Consider the following 25884-nt stretch of genomic DNA (forward strand, 5'->3'; position numbering starts at 1 on the left):
TTAAAATTCCAATTAAAATCATGAATTTAATTGAGCTAAATTGATTTTAATTGATTTAATTTAATTGATGAATTTAATCATGAAAATGTGTCGATTTTGGGTTGTACTTTGGCCCTCTTCCTGGTAAACTAAAGGAGTTTTAATTTTAAATCCCCCGCCGCATTACCACCCAACAATAAAGCTTTGAAACCCGGGCATGTTTTTTTCTTCTTTCAATATGAAACTTCTTTTTAGGCATTTGTTTCCAAAAAAAAAGTCCTCCTTCATCTGTGTTAAAACTTGTTGAGAAGTATAACACATAATACCTCTCTTCAATAATTTTAACAAGTTCTTTTTTAAAAGTTTCGGCTCCTTGATCTGCATTTGTGGCTTCTCCCTGGATTTTAAATCTATTCAACCAGCCCTTACTAGTTTTAAATGGTTCAACATTTTTTTTTTTCTTTTCTAGTGAGTTTTCTTCAGATCATCATATAGGCTAATCTCTCTCTCTCTCTCTCTCTCTCTTTTTTTTTTTTTTTTATAATATTTAACTTAACTGAATTCTGCATTGGATATTATCTTCAATAAAATTAGTTAAAGTCTCACCATTTCAATCGTAATAGCTGACCTAGACCTAGTTGCTTGCAGTGGAACAGCTGTCTCCCACTGCTAAAATTCTTTATTTTTTATAATTGTTCTTACAGTTAAACTTCCAGTCCTAAATTATGGCACACATCCACTTGTCGTTGACCAGAATCGATTCGCTTCAAAATGTGTAATTTAATTTTCACATTCAGTCTTCTTCTTACATTTATAGTCTTCATTCTGCATCCAGACGTTGTTGCGTTTTCATTCTTATCCGCCATTATTAATTCTTCGAAAATATAACTGTGTTGGTTGCATTAATTATGATACAATGTTCGAGTAAACTGTCCGTTATGCATGATGTCTAATACTGTACTGAGTGATGACTAGACTTCGGATAAATGCATATAACGCAAATATTACAAGCAATATACTAGATCATTTTTTAAAATGCTGATCTCGGAACTATGTAACAAGTCACTGTACTGCAATTAAATTAGCGTGCGAGAAAATTTCACTGAGCGTGGGAAACATTTTAATGCTATTCATTTTCAAGCTATCGATTCCATCAAATGAAATTATTTCATTAAATATGCCAAAAATGCAATCTGTAAAAGAGCATTATAGTGATTTGTGACAGTGTTATAGTCAGATATGGGTTATAATATGAGAACAGCGTTACAGCGAATCAGCATAAAGTGAACTGCGTTATAACGAGGGCCTGCTGTAGTGATGTCAAAGCCCTCCTCCATAAGTATGAGCCAATGTACTTCTGCTTATAGGAAATATGTTTAAAGGCAAATACGGATGTACTCTCATTTGGAAGGACAGAACTGGAGATGGACCTGCCCACAGAGAAGTCACCATCCTTGTGGGTAACCATATCCCCTTTCAGTCTTTCAGTCTATGCCACTGACCACTAACATAGAGGCTGTAGCAATTCAACTCACAGTAAGGTTCCTTCTGTCTGCTCAATCTATTTGCCACCTGGGAATGATATCCTTCATGATCTCATTAAGAAATTCCATCCCTTTTCTGTTACTAGGAGATTTCAGTGGACATAGTACTCTGTGGGATAGTGGTGACATTCAGGAAGGGGTCAGATTATAGAGCATATGCTTGAAAACAGTGACCTTGCTCTTCTTGATTAGACCGGGGTTCGAGCCCGTCGCCACCAAATACGGAAGATGCGGAAAGGTCAGGGAATGCATATTCCCGGAGCAATATGGCCTTAGTTGCTAATGCTCCAAAATAACTAACTAACTAACTAACTAACTAACCTTGCTCTTCTAAATGCAGACTCTGATACCTTTTCATATGCAAAACCACTAGTGGGTACAGAGCCCTATAGAAGAGGTGATAGTTAAAAGTGTGGGGGAAAACAGTAGGGCAGTTAGACAGCTTAAAGGGGGGGTGAGTCACCAAGTGACCCTCCCAAACTTACCTCACAAAGAGGTTAGCAAGGGCTGGGTCAAAGACCCAGTAATCCCACACTGGGAAAACCCAGCTTCGGCAGTCTAGCTTAGGGTCCTAGTAGGTGAGCTTATTGATGAGTGTTGGCAGCAGCAATCTTCTCCTCTTGAAAAGATTTGAGCTGAATTAGGGCAATGAAGGAGGGCAGTGAATGCTTCTTTGCTTTTGATGAGATTGTGGTAAGATGAAGTGAAGTAAGGTTGGTAGACAGTAGAAGTTGGTTTCTGAGATCAAGATAAATATTACAGTTCTGCATGGGATGGATCCAATCCTCTGACTTGCTACAAAAACACTTGTCATTGTCATCCAATCCCAGATACTTTAACTTGGCCCTAATTGAACAATTGCAGGTTATAATGTAAATGGTTTACAAGTTAGTTGCTTGCCAGTCAGAATGTCGGGAGTGGAATGCAGGTGTGATCTCTTCTGGGCGATCTCCTCTTTATTACTAAGAGTCCACCAAGTTTGCCAAAGTTTGTGTTCTTTGGCCCTTTGCCGCTTCTTTTCTATCTTGATTTCCTGATCAGGAATGGTAGTGAGCCCTATAAATTCCACTGGTTGATGTTGACTTAAGCTGTGTTTCAGTCCAAGGAAGGTGATATATAGGTCCAGGGGTAGCATGCCAGTGATAACTTGTAGGGTTGTGATGGAGGATGTACGGCAGGCCCTAGTCATTCGAATGAGAAAGAGTCTCTGGATCTGACTAAGTTGATTGCAGTTGTGACTATAATCTACTCTGTGAAACCAGATTGGGCTCATAAGAGACATTTGGGAGCAAAACAGCTTTATACATGAGCCGGAGAGCTCTTCCCTTGAGATCCCAATCTGTTTTGGTAACCTGAGCTAGTAGTGTGATATATCCTTAATCTTCTCCTTGATGTAGTCAAGATATGGGATGAAGCTCTATTTGTGATCAATGATAATGCTGAGTTATTTTATAGACTGATGGCACTTTAGAGATTGTTGGTTCAGCTTGATAACTGGGGGTCTGCAGATATTCAGATTACTTTTATAAGAAGAATTTTTGTCTTAGTTGTAGATTAACTCATTCCAGAAGAGCTGAGAGGACAGTGTTGGCCTGCCCCTCCAGGGAGGCCTGGGCGGGATCACTGACCAGCAGGGCCAGATTGTCAGCATAAGAAACCATGGTGGTATGCTGGAATGAAGTGGTTATCCATTTATCCAGCACCATATTCCAAAAAGCCTGGCCTAGGATGGAGTCCTGGGGCTACCTTTGGAAGTTGCCTTGGTTATCTGATGGTACGATGTTTTAATGATGAACTTTCTGTTGTTGAAGTAATCTGTAAAGCGTTGATAAATTTGCCGTGAGGGTTCGGTCAGCTTGACTTGTCTGATAATGCTAGGCCACCAGACCGAGTCAAACCTCACTCTTTAAATCCACAAAAATAGCTAACATATATTTGGCTGTTGACTCTTCGTTGATCTTGGCGATTTGGAGGATAGCATTAATAGTGGATTTTCCTGCCTTATTGGTTTTGTGCCTGGGGTTCTTTGGTTTTGTGGTAAGTTAGCAGCCTAAGCAAGAGAAGTCTCTCCAAGACTTTCTCTAGGATAGGGAGGAGTGTAATGGAATGGTATATTGGAGCTGAACCTGGGATAACTGAGGGATCCTTGGGGAATAACCTGATGTTAGTGTGTTTCCAACTGGCTGAGACAAAACCTTCAAAAAGGCAGGAGTCGAAGAAGTTGCAGAGAAAGTTGGAAGCAATGTACCATGCTCTTTTCACTACCACTCCTTCGATGAGGTTGAGGCTGGGAGACTTGCCAGGTTTGATTTTATGAATGGCATCACCTACTTCCTGGGCAGAGAAAACATTCTCCTGACCAGTTGGAGCATGAAGCTGGTTTGTGCTTTAGTGCATCCTGTTGTGGGGAATTGTGATGTGGGTTATCCTGCATTACAAGTTGGCTAATGGTCTTTTCCATAGTGTCAGACCAGTTAGTGGTTTCCAAAGAATCCTCTTAGGTTATTGAATTGATGATATCTGGCATACTGAGCTTATTTCTGATGATTTTATGTATAAGGATCTCCAAGGATCTCTGTTGCCCTCAGTTTGCACAACCAGCCACCAAGCTTTCTGCTTCTCACAATAGATTGTGTTTATATATGTAATGTGAAGGGATTTAAATTCTTCACCTAGAGCAGTAATCCATTTCTGCCTGCCTTATGGCCCTTTGAAGTCAAATTCTGAAGAATTTAAGTTGTTCCTGGAGGGGAATATGTTCTGAAACCCACCATGGGATGCTCTTTGGATGTCACTTCCACTTTAACATGGCCACCTGACATGCCTTCTGAAGCAGGGTGGTAATAAACTCTGCCTTCTGGGTAGCTGACATGTGCAAGTGATCAGGCTGGCAGTCATCAAGCAGTTGCTATACCGTTGTCTCCCCTCAATGTGGGCACCTGTACGTGGTGAGGGGACCTCCCAGTGATGCTGCTGGCCCTCCAGATTAGCATCACTGGGATCCAATGCGCACAGCCTAGGTTCCATGCTAACATCAATAGAATCCAGCGTTTTTGCTGTGTGCTGCGACCCATGAAAATTCGGAAAGGGGGATCTTGGTGGTTGAGGGGCTCAGCTTCAATACACCACTTTGGTCCCTGCTTAGACAAGATGGGTGGTCCTGGATGGCCCAGTTAGGATCAATCGGCTAGTGGGCTCACCTGTAGGGGTCAGCTGTGTCAATGCCATGCCCCTACCCTCATGGTCTGAGGAACAGGATTCAGGCTGGTAGTGGTACGGGTATGGTGTCTGGGTAGCACTGGTGTTCCACTCCCAAGCACATTTATTGCTTGCTGGGCAGTGGGTGTCCCTTTGGGCTCTGTGGTGGGTGGGAAGCCTGGGCACTGAACCAATACAAAAAACATTATGAATCCTGATAAATATATATTTCTTCTGGGTCCGCTACCCGGTCCCAGTTTGAAAACTTGATCATTGACCCCGATAATGTCACTTCTACTAAGAGACAGAAAACTGAGGTTATATTAGGTCCAACATGTCGCTACCTGATTATTCATTCCACAAGTGAAGAAGCCCTTAGGAGAAATGTCACCCTTCTTTATCCAGAATGGTTTGGAAGGGTTGGCAGGCTCTCTTAAATCTGTCAAATGGCTACGATCAGGCTACATACTTGTACAGGCCAGAGTGACAAATATTCAGAACAGCTCTTCCGAATGGCATCTATGGATGGGGGAATGCCCATCACCGTTATCCCCTACAAAACACTGAACTCTCCCGTGGTGTCATCGGAATGAGATCTTATGGATGTGATGGAAGAGGAAATCTGTTCTGAATTAAAACCACAAGGAGTGATATCTGTGAAATGAATATCCATGCGTAGGGATGGGAAAATCAGTCCAATAAGAAACATTATCCTGACAATTATTTCACCATCTCCTAATGAAATCAAAACTAGCTATGCTAACTGTCCAGTACATTCCTACCAAATCCTTTACAGTGCTTTATGTGCCAGAAATACGGACACTCGCAAATGGCTTGTTGTGGAGCTCTTGCATGCGCTCGATGTGCTGCAAAGGACCATGAAACTACAGCATGTTCAGCCACAAAACCCACCTGTATTAACTGCCAAGGAGAACACCCTGCATACTCATGAGCATGCCCAAAGTGGAAGGAGGAAAAAGAAATACAAAAAGGTAGAACTGAACATATCAGGAGGCAAGAGAATCGGTGAAACCTATGAATATAAATAAATCAACTTACGCTCAGAAAATAGCAGGGAGATGTTCCTTCGGAACTCAGACTAAAATGACCATACCACCAAAGGAGTCATTCCCTCCCATTGCACACTACCTGCTAAGTTCAAAAAAACCTGCACAGAAGGATCAGTCAGCTGCCACTCATATATCCATACCTCCTAATGCTCCACCATTAACCAAAGTTCTGGTGAAGAAAATAAGAAGCCAGAAACACACCCCTAAATACTGAAGGGAAAAAAATGGATATCGAGAGGAGGGAGACACCGAACGAAACAGTCTTGAAACTCTTTGTGGAGGAAGAACTCTCCTACACATGTACTGGCTCATGCATGTGTAGGAGAGCCTTGATGTCATCAGTATTTTTCCGGAATCCACAGCAATTCTACTGTAGGAATTTAACCATTATTTTGGCTTGGTGGATTCTGGCAAAATACCGAATGACATCAAGGCTCTCCTACACATCCACGAGCCAGTGTGCTTTTGCTTTCAAGAAAGCTACTTCAAGCCAACTGAAAGCCTTTTCTTTCATAATACTAGTATCATACATGAGGATAGAACTGGGGATGGACCTGCCCATGGAGGAGTTGCCATCCTAGTGGGCAACCACACCCCTTTCCAATCTGTACTGCTTTGCACCAACTTAGAAGGGGTAACAGTTTGCCTTACGGTTGGGTTTCTGTTAACAGTCTGTTTGGTTTACTTGTCACCTTGCCAACATCTCCCAGAGAGATCTCGATGAACTTATTGTGCAGCTGCCTACCCCTGTCCTAATTCTCAGGGATTTCAACAGACATAACACCCTGTGGGGTAGTGCTGACATTAATGGAAGAGGATGTGTCGTAGAGCATATGATCACTGATAATAACCTCTCCCTTCTAAATGCGGGAGCTAACACCTCCTTCCATATACCTACCCATGTGATTTCTGCCATTGATCTTTCTATCTGTTCATCTTCTCTCCTCTCTTCGCTTAATTGGGAAGTGGAGGACAATCTGTATGGAAGTGATCACTTCCCTGTGATAACTACACTAACTACACAATAATCAACAGCCCATCAATGATGCAGTGATGTTACATGAGAAAAACTATTGTTCATGCAGCTACCTTTACCATAACAAAGACATCTTCCTGGTTTCCACCTTTTCCCAAACCATGGTGGAATGCAGAATCCACAGCAGAAAAAAAGGCTCAAAACAAAGCTTGGGAGTTATTCCGACGAAATACTACTATGGCCAATCTAACAGCCTTTAAACGTGCATGAGCCAAAGTATGCTACATTTTCCATCACGGAATCATGGATTCACTTCACACCATCAAATACCCAGGTCACTAATACTAAAGTGGTCTGGAATAAAATCCGAAAAATTAAAGGAAAATATGCATCTCACCTTTTGTTGATCCTAGTATGTAATGGATGCCCTACAGCAGAGCCAACTGCAATTGCCAATGCTCTTGGGGAAATATTTTCTAAGATTTCTGCGGCAACGTCCTATTCCCCAGAATTCCTGCTCTTGAAACAGAAATGTGAAAAACAGGCAATCAATTTCATATCAAAGGGCTTCTGCACCTACAACGGGCCATTCACTGTGCAGGAGTTAAAAAGAGCTTTATCCCTTTCTAAGGCAAGTGCTGTTGGACCAGACGGCATCCATTATGAAATGATTAAACATCTCTCTCTCTCTCCCTCAAAAATCTGTGGATCGCCTCCTCATTTTGTATAACAGAATCTTTATTGGTTAATACTTTCCGGATGCTTGGCGCAAGGCAACAGTTGTTGCTTTTTCCAACCCAGGAAGGGATCCGAAACTTCCTACGAACTATCGACCTATTGCTCTGACTAGCTGCTTGTGCAAAATCCTGGAGAGAATGGTGAATTTCTCGACCTTCTCTCCAACATGCACTGCAGCTTCCGAAAAAACAGGTCCATTCTTGACCACTTAATTAGACTGGAAACATCCATCTGGGATGCTTTCCTAAAACGAGAACATCTGGTGTCTGTATTCTTTGACATAGAGAAAGTGCATGACACAACTTGGAGATTTGGCAACTTAAAAGATTTGTATAGCCTTGGTTTTTGAGGGCATTTCCCATTTTCATTAAGAACTTTCTAGCCAGTCAGTCTTTCCAGGTTTGTGTAGGATCTGCCTCTCTCATCCCTTTTTCCAAGAGGAGGGAGGGTTAAGTGTTAAGAGCAGGGTTAAGTGTTATGCTTTTTTGCCACCAAAATGGGATTCTGATGGGATGCTTCCTCTTGCTCAGATTAAGAACCTGAGGGGGCACAGCTGCCTTTCCTCAAATTGAGGAAAGGCAGTTGTAGAATAGATGTGCAGAAATTTGCCTTTAGCCAGTGGGTAGTTCATTGGTGGAACAGACTTCCATCTTTTGTTGTGGAAGTTGATAGCCTAAATAAATTTAAGGCTGAGCTGTACAGGCATTTGAAACGAATGGAGGGGTGAAATGGGAGAGGTTTTTTTTTGTTTTTTGCTGATGCTGCATAAGTTTGCTTTCTTGCATCATATGCCTCTGCTAATACTGAAAAGTGTAACACTTTTTGCTATCAAAGTTAATTCTATTACAGAACAATTTCGTCTAACTGTAAACAGTTCCCTTTTTGTCAATGACTTTAGCATCGTTTTACAGTCATGCAACACGAAGGTTATTGAAAGGCAATTGCAGCATGCCATTGACAGTGTAAACTCTTGGGCAGTGACTAATGGGTTTAGGTTTTTATCTCAAACCATTTGTGTCCACTTTTGTTGGAAGCGCAGCTTTCATCCTTCACGTGATCCCAGTAGCACCTGAAACAGAATTCCTGGGACTTATATTCAATAAAAGGTTGATAGTTTTAAAACATCCATCAACTTCGAACAAAGTACATAAAGGGCCTGTACATGCTACTGGCTATATCTGCTAACAAGTGGGTGTTGATCATTGCACATTACTTTGACTCTATCTTGTGCTCTTGCATTGTAAATTAGATAATGGACCCTAGGTGTGCATCAGCTAGAAACATCATACTGTTAATAACTTGACCCACTCCAACATCAGGCCATTTGTATTGCTACTGTGGCTTTCTAAACATCTTCTGTCTAGCACCAATAAGCTGAAGCAACCAAACCATTCTTGTTTTTTTGACAAAGCAATTGTCATTACAGTACACCTTTAGACTAAAATTCCAACTGGACTACTTCATGACATCTGTTTTTGAGTGATATTGGAAAAATCTCTATAAAGCTGCAAGACTATATACAGGTCTGCAGGCCTCATTTTAATAAGTATGTAGAGCTGTTGGAACGAGTACAGAGAAGGGCAACAAGATTAGTGAATGGGTTGCTCTTATGAAGAAAGGCTTAAGTTTTGCAAATTACAGTGTCTGGAAACTAGACACCTGCGAGGTGATCTGATTGAGGTGTATAAAGCCTTGAATGGTTTGAGCCTGCTCGATGCTGATGGAATTCTTCCTCTTGCCCAAAATAATCGCCTGACAGGGCATAAATTCAAATTGAGGAAAGACAGTTGTAGGATAGATGTGCAGAAGTTTGCCTTTAGCCAGGGGGGGTGGTTGATTGCTGGAACAAACTTCCATCTGTCGTTGTAGAGGTTGATAGCTTAAACAGATTCAAGGCAGAACTAGACAAACATTTGGAGCAGATGGATGAGTGAAATGAGAATGGAGTGTGTGTGTGTTTTTTTTTTTTTTTTTCTTTTTTGGCCGATGCTATATAAGCTTGCTTTCTTGCATCATGTGCCCTTGCTAATTCTAATGGCTCAAGGTCAGTCATCTGTCAGATCTGCTGCCATCTTCCTAGATAACAGTATATCTGAGAAAATTCCTGATGAATATGGCATATACTCAGCAGAGTTGGATGCTATAGAATTAGCCTTGGGACACATTAAAACCCACAATTACTACAGGTGTATGGTTTATACAGACATTTTAATACTATCATGCTTGTAGTATACTTTAAGTATACTACAGGCTTTATCAGGGCTGAGATATAATCCTCATCCATTCCTGACCTTGGTCCAGCAGATGTTATATTCTCTTTCTGAAGGTTTATTAGACATCCCTTTCTGCTGGGCCCCCAAGTCACATTGGCTTCAAGGGTAATGAACTGGCTGATGCTGAAGCCAGGTCACCACAACTCCAGAACAACTGTAACCTGTTAGTTCCCTATACAGACTACAGTCAAGTAATATGCAATAGATTATTCCACAGGAGCAACAATCTTGGCATGGGCAGGTCACGAACAAGCTGTATCAGATAAAGCTTGTAATCAAACACTGGTAGTCTAGTCTGTGCAGGAACCATAGAGAGGAAGCTGTTCTTGCTCACCACTGCATAAGATACAGTCATCTTACATATTCATTCTTACAGAGGAGAGATAATTCCCTTCCATGCATTGTGACACTTTTTTAACTATGCAACATGTGCTATCCGATTGTCCTCGTTGTAGATACAAATGGGTTTTATATTTTACTACTTTTAGTCTGACCAAGCATTATGCACTTGGTTAAATTTTATGCAACAATGACCGTGTGTCAGCCATTTTTAGTTATTTAAAATGTACATTTTATTCCTTTTTTTCCATATTTTTATTGGTATACATTTTGGCATAGTGATCTAATTTTCTAGGTCATTGAATTCTTAACTGTTATCTTTTATATGACCTGATTTTGGTACGTTATAGCCTTAGTTGCTAATGTGCCAATAAAACCCAAACCCAACCGAACAAAAGAACGAAGCAATCTTACTTGTGCTGTGTAAATGAGCAATTTGAAAGCTTATGATTTCAAAGTATTATTGCTTTCAAACCATATCAGCTAGTGGTGTAATAGCACAGAGTGATATGGAATCACTAAATGAGATTCTCTGAACACATTTTGAGATAGCTTATGGGATTTGGGTGGTGGAAAGATTTTCATATTATTCTTATTCTGTAAAGTTCACAACCCAACATTTAGTTTAAATTGAGATAGAAGAGTTCATCAATTTAATGCAAATCTTTTTCATTGAACATAGTTGTTGAAAATTATTTTTGAGCCAAATGGTATAAAAAAATTTATGTGATAAAAAGTTTCGGAATAATGGTTTAGTGAATTTCACATTGTCATTAAGTAACTGTTCAGATTTTTTTGCCTGGTAACTGCGCATATATTTGTTTAATGCTGGTTACAAATTAAAAGGAAATAGTTAGGAAGAGGTTATGAATCAAAAGATTACAAAATTCCATATTTTGGAATTTTGGCACGAGTAAACAGTCATCACAGGTACTGCAATGACAGCATCCATCTCTCTCTCTCTCTCACCATATGGAAAAAGGTTTGGACTTAGCATTAGTAGAGACATATGATGCAAGAAAGCAAGCTTATGCAGCATCAGCCAAAAAAAAAAAAAAAAACTTCCACTTCACTCCTCTGTTTGTTCGAAATACCTGTCCAGCTGAGCCTTAAATTTATTTAGACTATCAACTTCCACAACAAGGGATGGAAGTCTGTTCCACCAACCAACTACCCACTGGCTAAAGGCAAATTTCCACACATCTGTCCTACATCTGTCTTTCCTCAATTTGAATTTATACCCTCTCAGGTGATTATTCTGAGCAAGACGCAGAATCCCATCAGCATTGAGAATGCTCAAACCATTCAAGGCTTTATACACCTCTATCAGATCACCTCGCCGGTGCCTAGACTCCAGACGCTGTAATTTGCAAAACTTAAGCCTTTCTTCATAAGAGCAATTCTTTGTTCCATTCACTAATCTTGATGCCCTTCTCTGTACTCGTTCCAGCAGCTCTACATCCTTCTTGACGCGAGGCCTCCAGACCTGTATGCGGTACTCAAGGTGTGGCCTGACCATTGCCTTATACAAGGGAATAATCACCTCCTTATCCCTGCTAGAAAAATTCATGTATATCATTGATAAGACACCATGAGCTACTCTTGCAGCCCGTCTGCACTGCTCAGAGAACTTCATATCTGCCTATACTATTACCCCCCAAATCCTTTTCATTCTCTACCACTGTCAGTGTAGTACCACAGAGTTGATACGTTGCTCTGGGGGTTGTTGTTGTTTCTCATATGTAGTACTTTACATTTGTCAATGTTAAACTTCATTTGCCACCTCTCAGCCCATCTGCTCAACCTTTCCAGATCCTGTTGCAGCAGCATAGCGTCAGTAGTGTCCTTAACAACCCTGCCACCCTTTGTATCGTCTGCAAACTTGGACATTAAGCTTGATATACCATCATCAATATTATTTATAAATACAGAAAACAATAATGGACTCAACACTGAACCCTGAGGGACTCCACTAATAACATTAGTCCACGATGAGCAGTGTCCATTGATTACCACTCTCTGTCTTCTCCCCCTCAACCACCCCTTTATCCATAGCAGCAATTTGCCTCCAATGCCACACTGCTCCAATTTGTGCAGCAGTCTTCCATGTGCAACAGTATCAAAAGCCTTTCTAAGATCCAAATATATAATATCAAAGTTAGTCTCTGCATCCAGTTCTTTTGTGACTGCATCATAGTATCCAATCAAATTGGTCAGGCAAGACTTCCCGTTAACAAAACCATGCTGTGTCCGAGCTATAACTGAAGTCTTGTCTAGATGATCCTGCAGTGCTTCTTTAACCGGTGCCTCCATTAATTTTCCTGGAACAGAAGTTAAACTCACGGGTCTATAATTACTTGTGTCAGCCTTTGATCCTCCTTTGTGAATTGGGGTCACATTTTCACATCGCCAGTCTATGGGTGCCTCCCCTGAGTCCAAGGAAGCTCTCATTATTATAGCTAAGGGTTTGCTTACTTCCTTTGCTGCCTCCTTTAATATAACTGGATAGATCCCATCCACCCCAGGTGCCTTTCTTGTGTTTATCTTCAACAATTTCTCCTCCACTTTACTTTCAGTTATTACAAGATTATCTAGCTTACTGCCAGAGTTGAATACACCTCTGGCATTCCCCTCGCTGAATAACTCCTCAATGTGTGAATGTCGATGCAAAATATTCATTTAGTTTGTTAGCTACCTGAGCAGGATCATCAACAGTTGAACCATCGATATCAAGTGGACAAACCTGATTCATCCCCATCCTTCTAGAGTTTACATAAGTAAAGAACTCTTTGCTGTTTTTCTTTGCATCCCTTGCCAAAGATTTCTCGTAATCTGCCTTCGCCTGCCTAACCTCCTTTGTAACTTGGTTACAGATCAACTTATATCTATCATAGGCTTCTGTGTGACTCGATTCTTAGTCACAAACCAAACAGGTTTTTCATCAGGGATGGATGAACTTTTTGTGTGTGTGTGTGTGTGTTTTTTTTTTTTTTAATATTTTCAGTGTTAGCTAGGCTAGAATGACTTCTGCATGTTTTTTTTTCCTCCAGTAAACTTGAGTTTTTTAATATTGCAAGTAGGCAAACTTACTGAGTAACAGACAACGCAGACTTACTCATGACAACACACCTGTATGAGGGTTGCTTATTTGTAGTAGCATGTAGGCAACTCATGGTGGGGTAGTCATCACAACTTCGCAGAGCAATGACTTCAAAAAGACTTGTTCTTTCACTCAGTTTGCCTGTGGTGTAAAAATACACGTATAGGCATAAAATATAGTATATAGATGATATCAAATAGCTAAGGACAGTGGAGAATGAAACATGGTTAGCCGAACCATGTATATTTATGAAGGATATAATAGGTACAATTAAAAGTGGCTTAGGTATAAGTGAGTTATTCTCCAGCCCACCTCATACATCCTCAAAAAAAAAAAAAAAAAAAAAAAAAAAAGAAGATGTGAATGCAGCTTGCTTCATGAAAGATTTGTTCCATTCTGCTGTGCATGATGATCATCGTTTACAGTGGCGTGGAGATAATTGCAACTCAGCCATTACTAATGGCTTTTCTGTCTTTTCCAAAGCAAGCAGGCAATGGTGTCATGTTTTTAAAATTTAATCTGTAATCAATACATATCATATCTGCCATTTTTCTAAATATAATATTAACATTTTGGTTATCTTAAAGCTTATGTTGATTGCAAATATAATATAACACAGGAAGAAAACAGTGAAGAGGATGAAAGTGATTTAATGGATGAGATTGATTATGATGAAGAAGATGACGAGGAGGGTAATGATATTCAGGATGTAGATGAAGATATCTTAATCTCTTATGGATCTTCCACAGAAATCAGAAATTCTGCTTCCATGGCAATAGAAAATTTAAGTATGTGGGTTTCATATTTTGTTAAATTTATTTTATAACCGTTCTATCAATAAAATTAAGAGTGCAGCTATTATTGAGGCAAATTAAAATTCTACTTAAGTTTTTTATCATATACCTAAAACTTGCTCTTTTATTAATTTGTTTTTATGCTGTCTTTTCAGATATACATTATATGAGATGAAAATTGATATAATCATGACATTATATCATTAAAAAATATCATGAAATTAATGTAATCTTATATTAACATTTTTTCCAATAATGTCGGTATCTTCAATTAAAGTCAGTATCTAGATACTTTACTTAGCTTGGGAAGTTTTCATTTGTTGTTATATTCTGAAACTGTAAATCTGAGTGAACTTTATGTTGAAGTAAATAATATATGGTTTATAACCAAAAAAGTTTATAAACCAACAAACTAGTTAAATGAGCAATTGAGATTTGTAAATATTTGACAATCTTTTGTAATTGTAAAGTTAAATTGAAAATTGTAAATTGATAATTATATTCATTAGAAGTGAATACTTTGTCTATGTTAAATTAATATCAGTGCTTGTTTGAAATTTTGTACTGTAGGATTGAGTGTGAAAATAACAATAGTTTAAATAAGCACAGCATATTTAATTTAATTTAATTTAGTTTAATTGCAGCACCAGGTAGCTTTACTGCAATTTAAAGTTTTCACTGAAATTTTATCCCCTCTAATGCTTGGCTATATAAAACTGAAATATTATAATCACATAATATTGGAAGTGATTTTTTTAATAAATATTGATATGCATAATATATAAGCAGATATGTGTGTGCATGCATAATTCTGATATTTTGGGCACTTAATGGTTTATAAACTTCAAAATGGAAGTGATAGCTAATAGTTTCATGTTTATGTTTTGTGTCTGTAACATTTTTTTTTTTTTTTTTCTATTTTGAGAAAAATTAATAATAGTGTTGTTTCTGTGAAATAGCAGGTGTAAAGAAACATATTTTTAAATTTTCAAATATTATATATAAAAAATACATTTTTTTATTGTATATTGTCATGTTTTTTATTGTATATCGTCATTGTAGGTTGCAATTTTTTTTATTTAATGTAAGTGTGAAAATGATATAAAGCAATTAAATTAAAATATTCATTCATACCTTGCAGCAAGGTATGCAGCAAGGTATTCATTCATACCGTTCTGCATTTGAATATATCTTATAGTGCTTATTGATCTGCAAAACACTTAACAAAATATAATTATCTGCAGTCATGTTATATGCTTCTAAAAATGGTATCCCAAACATTATAGACAACCTTTTTATTTGGGGGGGAAAAAATGAACAACATGGGGTAGAGGTGCGGTTTTATTTTTTTTAAGTTAATGGAATGATAAAATTTTAGGTATGCCATATAGTGTAGTAATATATGCTCTGTACTACTACATAGACTTCCTCTAATGATAATGCTAAAAAAGTAATGATAGGCAGAACGCAGAGGTCATAATCAATTATGGCATTCCCATAACTAATTATGCAGATTACCTGATTATGAAATCAAAAAAAGAAAAAAAAAAGACAGTGGAGGAATTCAAACCGCTGTTATCAAAGCTAAAATTATGCCACTCAGCCAAGCTGTTTCCCTTTTTCTCTATCTATTATTACAGATGTATGAAATATGATAATGTAAGTTACTAATGGGGTCAATGCATAAATTGTCAGAGCTATGAGAAAAATAGGCTAGAAGAATGAATAAGAAGTAAGAACAAAAGTTTTATTCTTATTTTATTATTATTTTTATTTTATCTTACAATTATACCTAAATTTTTCTTTATCAGAAGTAAAGTTGAGGCTTATACCACTTGACCAACCTTTCTCCCTCTTCATAATATACATATATATGAGAGGAAGAAAGATTGGCTGTGGCATAATAGCATGATTTATATAGCATACACTCTTCGAGTGGACTGTGAATCAAGCCTGTGACTGCTAAATACAATTAATGATTGTATTTATGATTTATTGTAAACTTGGTTGTGCCAGAGTATAACACTAATGATACTAAGAGTAGGAGGTCTGCAGATTTACTTAGCAAGTATAGGTCAATGCTGAAAAAAAGTTGTGAGTTAGGGTTAAATTTGAAAGTGTCTGCAATTTTGTCCAGATACGATAGGAGGGAGTATATGATGAGAGCCTTGTCAAACAGTTTGGCCCTGGAGGGATTCTGCAAAGCTCATGTGGTTGAATTTTTCTCAATGTGGTCTGTGCTTGTTAACAGGAGAGAGTGCTTCTAAAAAGATGGGATGCACTTAAATAGAAGGGGTGCAAAGTGTTTGCTGATGCTATCAAGGCAGCATTAGGTGGGTTGGTAAACTGCTAGCTTGGGGGGGGGGATTCACAGACTAAAAGGTTAAAAGTAGGCAGAGGTGAAAATGATTCTTGCGCTGCTTCTATTAGAATTGAGCAGCGGCTCGGAGGGGTGGGATGCTGGGGATTTGACTGGAGGGAGTCATACTGAAACAAATAAATACATGGGCTGTGTTAGAGTAATGAAGAATAAGAATAAATGCATGTATATTTGCACGTATATCAATGCTAGAAGTATAGTAAATAAATTTGATGAATTCAAAGTGCATCAAAGGCGGATATTGTTCGGATATCAGAGACTTGGTGTCACACAGATATTAGGAATGCAGAATTGGAAATTGGGGAATACAGTGTGTACAGAAAAGAGAGACAGGATGGGAAGGGGGAGGGTTATGCTGTTAATTAAGAAAAACATAAAATCTAAGTAAGTGCATCCAGTGACATAAATGGATAATGCAGTGTTGAGTCAGTTTGGTGTAACACAAGCACTGGGAAAGCAAAAATGAGAGTAGGAATGTGTTATAGGCCTAATGACTTTAATGAATATACAGTGAACAGCTGTAAAAGCAATAGAATGGGCCAGTAAATCAGATTGTGTTATAATGGGGGATTTTAACTTCCAAGATATTGACTGGAACTTGTGGGTTTGTCACTTGCATACTAGCAAGACTTTTGTGGATTTATTCGATGATTGTTTTCTGCAGCAGCATGTTCTACAGACAACCAGAGAGAGTGTAACACTCTTGATCTGTTTATCACCACTGATTATTCGTGCATTAAGAATTTGCAGATAAAGGAACCACTAGGTAGCACTGATCACTGTGTACTGATGTGGGATTTACTTAAAGATATAATTACTATTAAAGGTAATGGGAAGGGTTTTTGCTTCCATAAAGGTGACTACAGTGGTCTCAGACAGTTTTTAAAATCTGTACAATGTGACCAACTGATGATGTTACAAACAGCAAATTCTAAGTGGGAAGCATTCAAGGGATTCAAGTTGGAAGCTACTAGACTTTCTATACCGATTAGGCAATATATACCTTAAGAGTTCTTATCTGTTACCCCAACTGGACGTATTATCTAGATGTTCTGAGGCAAAGATGTTTTCACGTGAGCGGGTAGCTAATATCAGGGAGAGAGCCTAAAAAACTTCAAGGGTTGTTAAATATACAAGAACAGTAAATCTTAATTGTTTATACAGTAACGTTAGAAGTGTTGTCAATAAAATGAGCGAATTCGAACTGCTGGTTAAAACAAGTAACATGGACATAATAGGGCTTACAGAGACGTGGTGCCACCCGGAATTGGGGATGATGAGTATTGGCGAGTATGGCTTGTATAATGTATTTAGGAAGGATAGGTTAGATAGAAGGGGTGGTGGGTAATGCTTCTTATCAGAAGCAGCCTGAGTGCGACGATAGCTTCCCGGATTCAGACATTTCACATGCTAGTATAGAGTCTGTATGGTGTGAGATAGTTGGAACAAAGGTATAATGCGAGTAGGAGTAATCTACAGACCAGGTGATTGTGAAGATTATGACAAAAGCCTCTACATGCAAATGGAATGGGCAAGTAAGCGTCAATGCCTTATTATGGGGTGATTTCAATTTGCCTCTAATTGAGTAAATGGGAAGGAAACTCGACATGGGGAACAAAATTTTTAAATCAACTAGATGACTGTTATTTGTATCAACATGTCAGGGAAAGTACTAGAGAAAAGAATATCCTAGACCTCATCATCACACATGAATCAGATGACATAACAGGGCTGACAGTAGAGGAACCAGTAGCAGGAAGTGATCACGGAGTTCTACGGTGGATGATGACGAAAGAGGTAGCAGAAGTAAAATGCAAAGGAATGGGTTTTAATAAAGGAATGGGTTTTAATGGGTTTTTTAAAAAAAATGGCAAAAGAATTTGTTCCAATATGAACAGGGCCAGCTTTCTCATTAGGCACTTAGGCACAGTGCCTAGGACCACTACGAACAAAGGGAAAAAAACAGTTTTTTAAAATCATTTTCTACGCTTGATATTTCTTTGCAATCGACTCTAGGAGTTTCAATTCAATATGCATATGCTATCTAGCGACTGTTCTTGAAATTAGAAGAATAGAAGTAAGTGATGGTTGCTCCGTCAGTTGAAGTGGTTTATCATTTACTATAGTTGAAACTTGAGTCATTAATTGATGTGATTCGGAGGCAAAGTGTTAAAATAGAAGAAACATCTCCCCCCCCCCCTTTTTAGCACATTTCGGAATAAAAGTGCCTAGGGCCTATGAACACCAAAATCCAGCCCTGAATATGAAGACTGAAAGCTGAAAAGGAAGAAACTGTTTGATGAAACACCTCAGGAATTGGTACCAGCAGAACAAAGTGCAAAAGATACATTTTGAATTCAAGTTTTTTATTACATTGTAGATGTACTAGTCACAGAAATGACAAAACGATGTGCTACATACAGTACATTGCATGATACCTTCAGTTTTCTTATAGATAATTCTATGTCAAAGAAGAAATTCGATCCAAAGCCACAGCATTAGTCAACATCTACTTGTCTGACTTAGAAGTAGACTTTGTTGATGAATTCCTATTGTTTTCGGCACTATACAAGGACAAAATGTCTGTGGCAGAATTAATAAATTCACTAATAAAAGATAAACTGATTACTAGTTTCCCAAATATACATATAGCTTTAAGAATTTATCTATTCATAATTGGATCGAATGCTGAAGTAGAGCACTCATTTTTGAAACTTAAGCAGATCAAGAACTGTGTACGCTCAATTATAATTATGAGCCAAGATCGCTTATCATCGTTGGCACTTCTATGTATCAAGAACGATATTACTCATCATATGGACTTTCAGGATGCTATTAAAGATTTTGCTACAATGAAAAGCTGAAACAAGAAACGTTTTGTAATCTCAAGTAATATTTCTAGATATTGACAATATTGTAGATTTTGTTTCTTTTTAATTTCAAGTATAAGGTTGAAGTTTTATATTTGCATTATTTTTATGTCTGAAAACCTTTTCCTCCCTTTTTTTTTTGTTACTCTTTTTTTCCTTCCTTCGTAGGCCCTAGGCACAGTGCCTACAGTGTCTAATGGGAAATCTGGCCCTGATTCAGGGAAGCAATCATAGAGGTTGCTAAGCTTTTTATACCAAGAGATAATTTTCAATGATTAGACCTAAATAGATGTCAGATGAACTAATGTGACTAGTGGCAGAGAATAAAAATCCATTTGTGTGTCAAATTATTGTTGAACACAGAAATCTAGAGTAAGTACAAACATGTCTGCAGTCAAGTCACTAAGGGAGTAAGGCAAGCTATGATAGATTATGAGAAGATCTTGGCTAAGAATGCAAAGAAATGTATGTTATTGCTTACATTAACACTAGAAGGAAAGGGATGAACTACATTGGCCTAAAAATATGAAAGGCATAATTATTGATGATCTGTTTCAGCTTACTGACAAACTGGATAAATATTTTGCATTTATAACCACATTGTGAAGAGGTTTTTAGGGATGGAAATACCAGAAGAATACCAAGTTATAACTGAAAGCTAAATGATATTGTGATAATTGAAAATAAGTTGGAAGAATAATTATTGAAGCTGAAAGTAAATAAGGCACCTAGGATTGATGGAATCTATCCACTTATATTGAAAAAAGAAGAAATAGAGGTAAGGAAACCCTTGGCCAAAATTATGAGATTATCTTTGGATTCAGGGCAGGTCCCTATAGATTGGAGATGTGCAACTGTCTCTTCTATTCACAAAGGGGTCTCAAAAGGCATATGAGTAATTACAGATGTGTAAGTATGGCTGCTGTTTCAGAGAAAATAATGGAGCCAGTGGATAAAGAAGTACTGCAGGATCACTTGACAGGAACAGGAATGCAATTGTACAGAAATCACACATGGATTTGTTAAGGGTCTTGTCTGACCAATCTGATTAGCTATTATGACATGTAACAATGGAAGTGGATGCAAAAAATAATTTTAATATTAACCTAGACTTCAGTAAAACTTTTGACACTATCTCCCCCATGAAAGACAGCTGTACAAATTAGAGAAGTGTGCCATTGGGGTCAAATTACTCCTATGGATAAAGGGCTGAAAACATAGAATGGTTATAAATGGGTACTGCTCTTTAGCATTAGCACTAGTTGAGGCATATGATGCAAGAAAGCAAGCTTATACAACATCAGCCAAAAAACCAACATCTACCACAACAACAGATGGAAGTCTGTTCTAGCAATTCACTACCCGCTGGTTAAAAGCAAACTTCTGCACGTCTGTTATACAGCTGTCTTTCCTAAATTTAAATCTATACCCCCTCAGCTTCTTAATATGAGCAAGCGGAAGTATCCCATCAGAATTCAGCGTGCTCAACCCATTCAAGGCCTTATACACCTCAATCAGATCACCGCGCAGGTGCCTAGTCTACAGCCACTGCAATTTGCAGAACTTAAGCCTCTCTTGGTAAGAGAATCCCTTCATTCCTCTTACCAATCTTGTTGCCCTTCTCTCTACTCATTCCAGCTACTCTACATCCTCCTAAAATGAGGCCTTCAGACCTATACGCAGTACTCAAGGTATGGCCTGACCATTGCCTTATACAAAGGGATAATCACCTCCTTGTCTCTGCTAGCAAAGTTCCTATATATCATTCACAAAACTCCATGATCTGCTGTGGCGGCCTGTCTGCACTGCTCAGAGAACTTCATATCTGACTGCACAATTACCCCAGGTCTTTTTCATTCTCCACCTCCCTGAGTGTAGTACCATACGGTACGTTTCTCTTGGGTTACTGCTACCCATATGCCGCACTTTGCATTTGTCGATGTTAAACTTCAGTTGCCACTTCTCACCTGGCGCCTCCGTAGCCAGGTGGGAAGGAGCAGCAGTGCGTAGCACATGCTTCTTGATTAGAACGGGGTTCGAGCCTGTCACCACCAAATATGGAGGATGCGGGAAGGTCAGGGAATGACCACTGCATATCCCGGAGCAATATGGCCTTAGTTGCTAATGCTCCTAAAAACCAAAAAACAAACAAACTTCTCAGCCCATCTGCTTAACTTCTATAGATCCTGTTGCAGTAGCATACTGTCTTTAGTGTCATTATCAACCCTGCCAACCTTTGTATCATCTGCAAACTTGGACATTATGCCTGATATACCTTCATCTATATCATTGATAAATACACCAAACAACAGTGGGCCCGGCAATGAACCCTGGGAGACTCCACTAATAACATTAGTCCATGTAGAGCAATGTCCATTTATTACCACTCTCTGCAGGCTCCCACTCAACCATTCCTTTATCTATTGTGGCAACTTGCCCTTAATGCCATACCATTCCAATTTGTACAGCAGCCTTCTATGTGCAACAGTATCAAAAAATTTCCTGAAATCCAAATATATGTCATCAAAATTATATTTTGCATTCAGTTTCTTTTTGACAACATTGTAGTATCCAATCTAATTGGTCAGACAAGACTTAACAAATCCATGCTGTGTCTGAACTATTACTGCAGTCTTGTCTAGGTGATCCTGTATCATCACTTTAATCAGTGACTCCATTATTTTCCCCATAACAGAAGTTAAACTAACAGGTCTATAACTATTTGTGTCACCTTGTGAACCCACTTTGTGAATTGGGAATACATTTGCACATCTCCAGTTCATGGGGATTTACCCTGAATCTAAAAATGCTCTCGTATTTATGGCTAAGGGTTTGCTAACTTCCCTCACTGCCTCCTTCAATATAACTGGATAGATTCCCCAGGTGCCTTTCTTATGTTTAACTTCAACAATTTCTCCTCCACTTTGCTCTTAGTTATTACAAAATCAATTAGCTCTCTGTTAAAGTTAAACTTCCTTCATTCCCCTCCTTGAATAATTCCTCATGTGTGAATGTAGATGCAAAATACTCATTCAGTTTATCAGCTATTTGAGCAGGATAATCAATAGTCATACCATCTATGCTAAGTGGACCAATCTGATTCATCCTCTTCCTTCTAGAAAGATTTCTCGTAATCTGCTTTTGCCTGCCGAACCTCCTTTGTGATTTCATTACAGACTAGCTTATATCTGCCGTAGCTTTCTGTGTCACCTGATAATTTACATGCATCCCATGTATTTTTCTTCTCTGCCACGAGCCTTATTAATTCATGTGACTTCCATTTAGGCGTGAACCTTGAACAGTATTTCTTAGTTGTAGTGTGTGAAAAGCCTAGTAGTCTCGAAGATGAAGTCCCTGAAGGCTTCCCATTTAGAATTCACCGTTGGTAACATCATAAGTTGATCTCACTGCATAGAATTTAAAAACTGTCTGAGACCACTGTAGTCACTTTTACAAAAGCAAAAACCCTTCCCTCTACCCTTGATGGTAATTATATCTTTAAGTAAATCCCACACCAGTACACAGTGATCACTGCCACCTAGTGGTTCCTTGATCTGCAAATTCCTAATACACGAATGATCACTGCTGATAACCAGATCATGAATATTACTCTCTGTGGTTGCCTCTTGAACATGCTGCTGCAGAAAACACTCATCCAATAAATCCACAAAAGTCTTGCTAGTGTGCAAGTGACCCACATTAGTTCCAGTCAATATCTGGGAAGTTAAAATCTCCCATTATAAGACATTCTGATTTACTAATACACTCTCTTTCTCTGTACAATTGTTTGTTGTCATTCGAGTCATTAGGCCTATAACACAATCCTACTCTTATTTTTGCTTTCGCAGTGCTTACGTCACACCAAACTGACTCAACATTGCATTGTCCATTTATGTTAACTGGATGCATTTCCTTATATTTTATGTTTTCCTTCATTAACAGCATAACCCCTCCTCCCTTCCTATCCCGTCTATCATTTCTGTACACATTGTACTTCCAAATTCCAATTCTGCATTACTAATATCTGTGTGACACCACATCCCTGATATCCCAACAATATCCGCCTTTGATGTCTTGACCAGTACTTCAAATTTATTTAGTATACTTCTAGCATTAGTGTACATTCAAGTATACATACACCTATTCTTATTGTTAGTTTCATGATATCTGCTTCATATCATTTGTTTCATGATATCTGCCATCAGTCCCTGAAACTCCCAGCACCCCACACTCTAGGCTGCTGCTCATTCTAATAGAAGTAGTTTAAGAATCACTACCTCTGTCTGTGGCTACTTTTAACCTTTTATTCTGTGAATCCCCCAGCTAGCAGTTTTCCAACCCACTTAATGTTGCCTGGATAGCATCAGCAAACACCACTCGCTAGCATCAGCAAATGGAAGTGTATCCCATCACTGTAGAAGTAGTCTCTCCTGTTAACAAACATAGACTGTGGTGAAAAAAATTCTACCCCATTGAGTTTCACATTCAGTAATGACTGCCTCTTTGTTTACAGTACCACATTTGTTAAACTGATATTACAGTAGACACTACAGATCTGTTTATTTTGGCTAAGTTAACTGTTATGATTTTAATTTATGCTGAAGTTCATCAGAATCCTGTAGCTGCTGTTCACAAAGATGCCAGAATATTTCCAACTGTCCATGTACCAAATCTTAAAACATTTGCTGCTCTGGAGAGACAACTTAGAGAAATGCTGAAATCATTATGGGAAAACACTGGTAGAGAAAAATTTCAATAAACTGCAAATTTTGAAGCTCAATAACTGTTCAAATATTTCTTACTACAAATACCAGAAAGTTGTCAGGTTGTGGAAATGTTTCATCTTCATGTGTATGGAGGACATTACATGAAGAGCAGTTGTATCTATTTTACAGTATGTCTGTATAAGAATTGTTGTTACACTATATGAATAAATTCAGAAACTGTTGTTGTTGGCTTAAATTGCAATGTACACATTGTTGTTGTTGTTTGTTATTTGTTTTTTAGGAGCATTAGCAACTAAGGCCATATTGCTCCTGGAATATGCGGTGGTCATTCCCTGACCTTTCCGCATCCTCCGTATTTGGTGGTGACGGGCTCGAACCCCGGTCTAATCAAGAAGTGTGTGCTACGCACTGCTGTTCCTTCCCACCTGGCTACGGAGGCGCCCACACAATGTACACATCATCCTAAGTTTCTTCACCATGTTTTGGTTATAGATGAATCATATTTCTAATGAAATGGAATTCTCAACTCTTGAACCACTTATACCTAAGCCGAAATACTTATACCCTAGAGATGATTGTCAACTTATCTTTTTCATTAATGTTTGTTGTGGTGTTCTTGGGGACAGTCTTATTGGTCCTTATTTTTTTACAACAAGGCTTTCAGGAATTGCTCACCTGTATTTTCTGTAGTACAATTTATGGAAACTATTAGAAAGTATACTCCCTTGAAAAGCAGTGGAGGATGTGGTTTATGCACAACAGTGCACCAGCTCACTTTTCACATGATGTCCTTGGTTTTTAAATACAGAGCTCAGTAACTGATGGTTTGGTTAGAATGACCCTGTCAATGGTCACCAGAATCATTCAACCTGACACCCTTTGATTACTTTGTGTGTGGGGCCAGGGTGGTCAAGTGAAATCCATGGAAAACAAACTGAGAAATTGCATTTTGAAAGCTTCTGAACCATTAAGAATATTCCTGTAATGATAATACATCCCAGAGAATCATGTATTTGCCATGCTGAATGGTGTAATGAACAAAAGGAGGTTTAACTTAATTTAACATTCACTTTAAACAACTACTTTAGATGTTTTCCTTTTAAAGGTTTATTTTAGTTTCTTTCTTTTTATGTTTTGTAATTTATGATTAATGCCCTGGAAATAAAGACTTGTGAGACATGTTTAAAGAAACATTTTTCTCATTTTAGCTGTAGAGTATGTTTTTTATTTTTAGCTCCTACTTTTGTTCCATGTAATTTTGAAACACCTTGTAGAATTGTGTTGTATGAAACCTTGAGGGGTGGGGAAAAAAACAATATTTGCACTATCATCTGGCATTCCTACAAATTCTGCCTTATTTTCAGATATAGTATACTGCAGATTAAAATTTGTACTGTATTTTATATGATAATTTCTGAAATCTTTTCCATTACATTTGTATTTTCAGTTGTCTTGACTGGACAAGCCAATTACAAATGCATTCTTTTAGTATTGTTTAAAAGTACATGGTTTATAAAAATTTAATAATTTTAAAAAATGCTGAATTGCTATGATTAAAAATAGACCCCTTTCTTCTGATAACTTTAACAATGCTACACCATTTGCTCTTGAAACTAAGAGTATCTACATGATCATTTATTTTGTTGTTAGTCTTCATTCTAGCTATACTATACTGGTTTATAAACTTGTATTAATCCCAATTGAGACTTTCATTAGCCCAATTATTTGGTAAAAGTAGCTTGTCTTCTATACACCCATGAGAAATCTGTGAAGTTTAGGGAGATTTATTTATTTAATTTATTCATTCTTATAAATTTATTTATTTTTAACCAAATTTGTACATTTATTTGTTAGAATAGGCCCAATAAATAAATATTTAGCATAAAAGAATTGCTT

The 25884-nt window shown here is 38.1% G+C and overlaps 1 protein-coding gene across 1 annotated transcript in view; it reads left to right on the forward strand.

Moving 5' to 3' along the window:
• LOC150085465 (uncharacterized) overlaps nt 1-25884 on the forward strand; it is a 515305-nt gene that overhangs the window by 234266 nt on the left and 255155 nt on the right. The window contains exon 7 of the mRNA XM_090374573.1: nt 13837-14005. Within this exon, the coding sequence (XP_090230699.1) occupies nt 13837-14005 (169 nt within the window). The remainder of the gene's footprint in view (nt 1-13836; nt 14006-25884) is intronic.

This window comes from Mastigoproctus giganteus, chromosome 5 (genome assembly GCF_048544385.1).
Source record: "Mastigoproctus giganteus isolate SK-2022 chromosome 5, ASM4854438v1, whole genome shotgun sequence".
Classification (NCBI taxonomy): Eukaryota; Metazoa; Arthropoda; class Arachnida; order Uropygi; family Thelyphonidae; genus Mastigoproctus; species Mastigoproctus giganteus.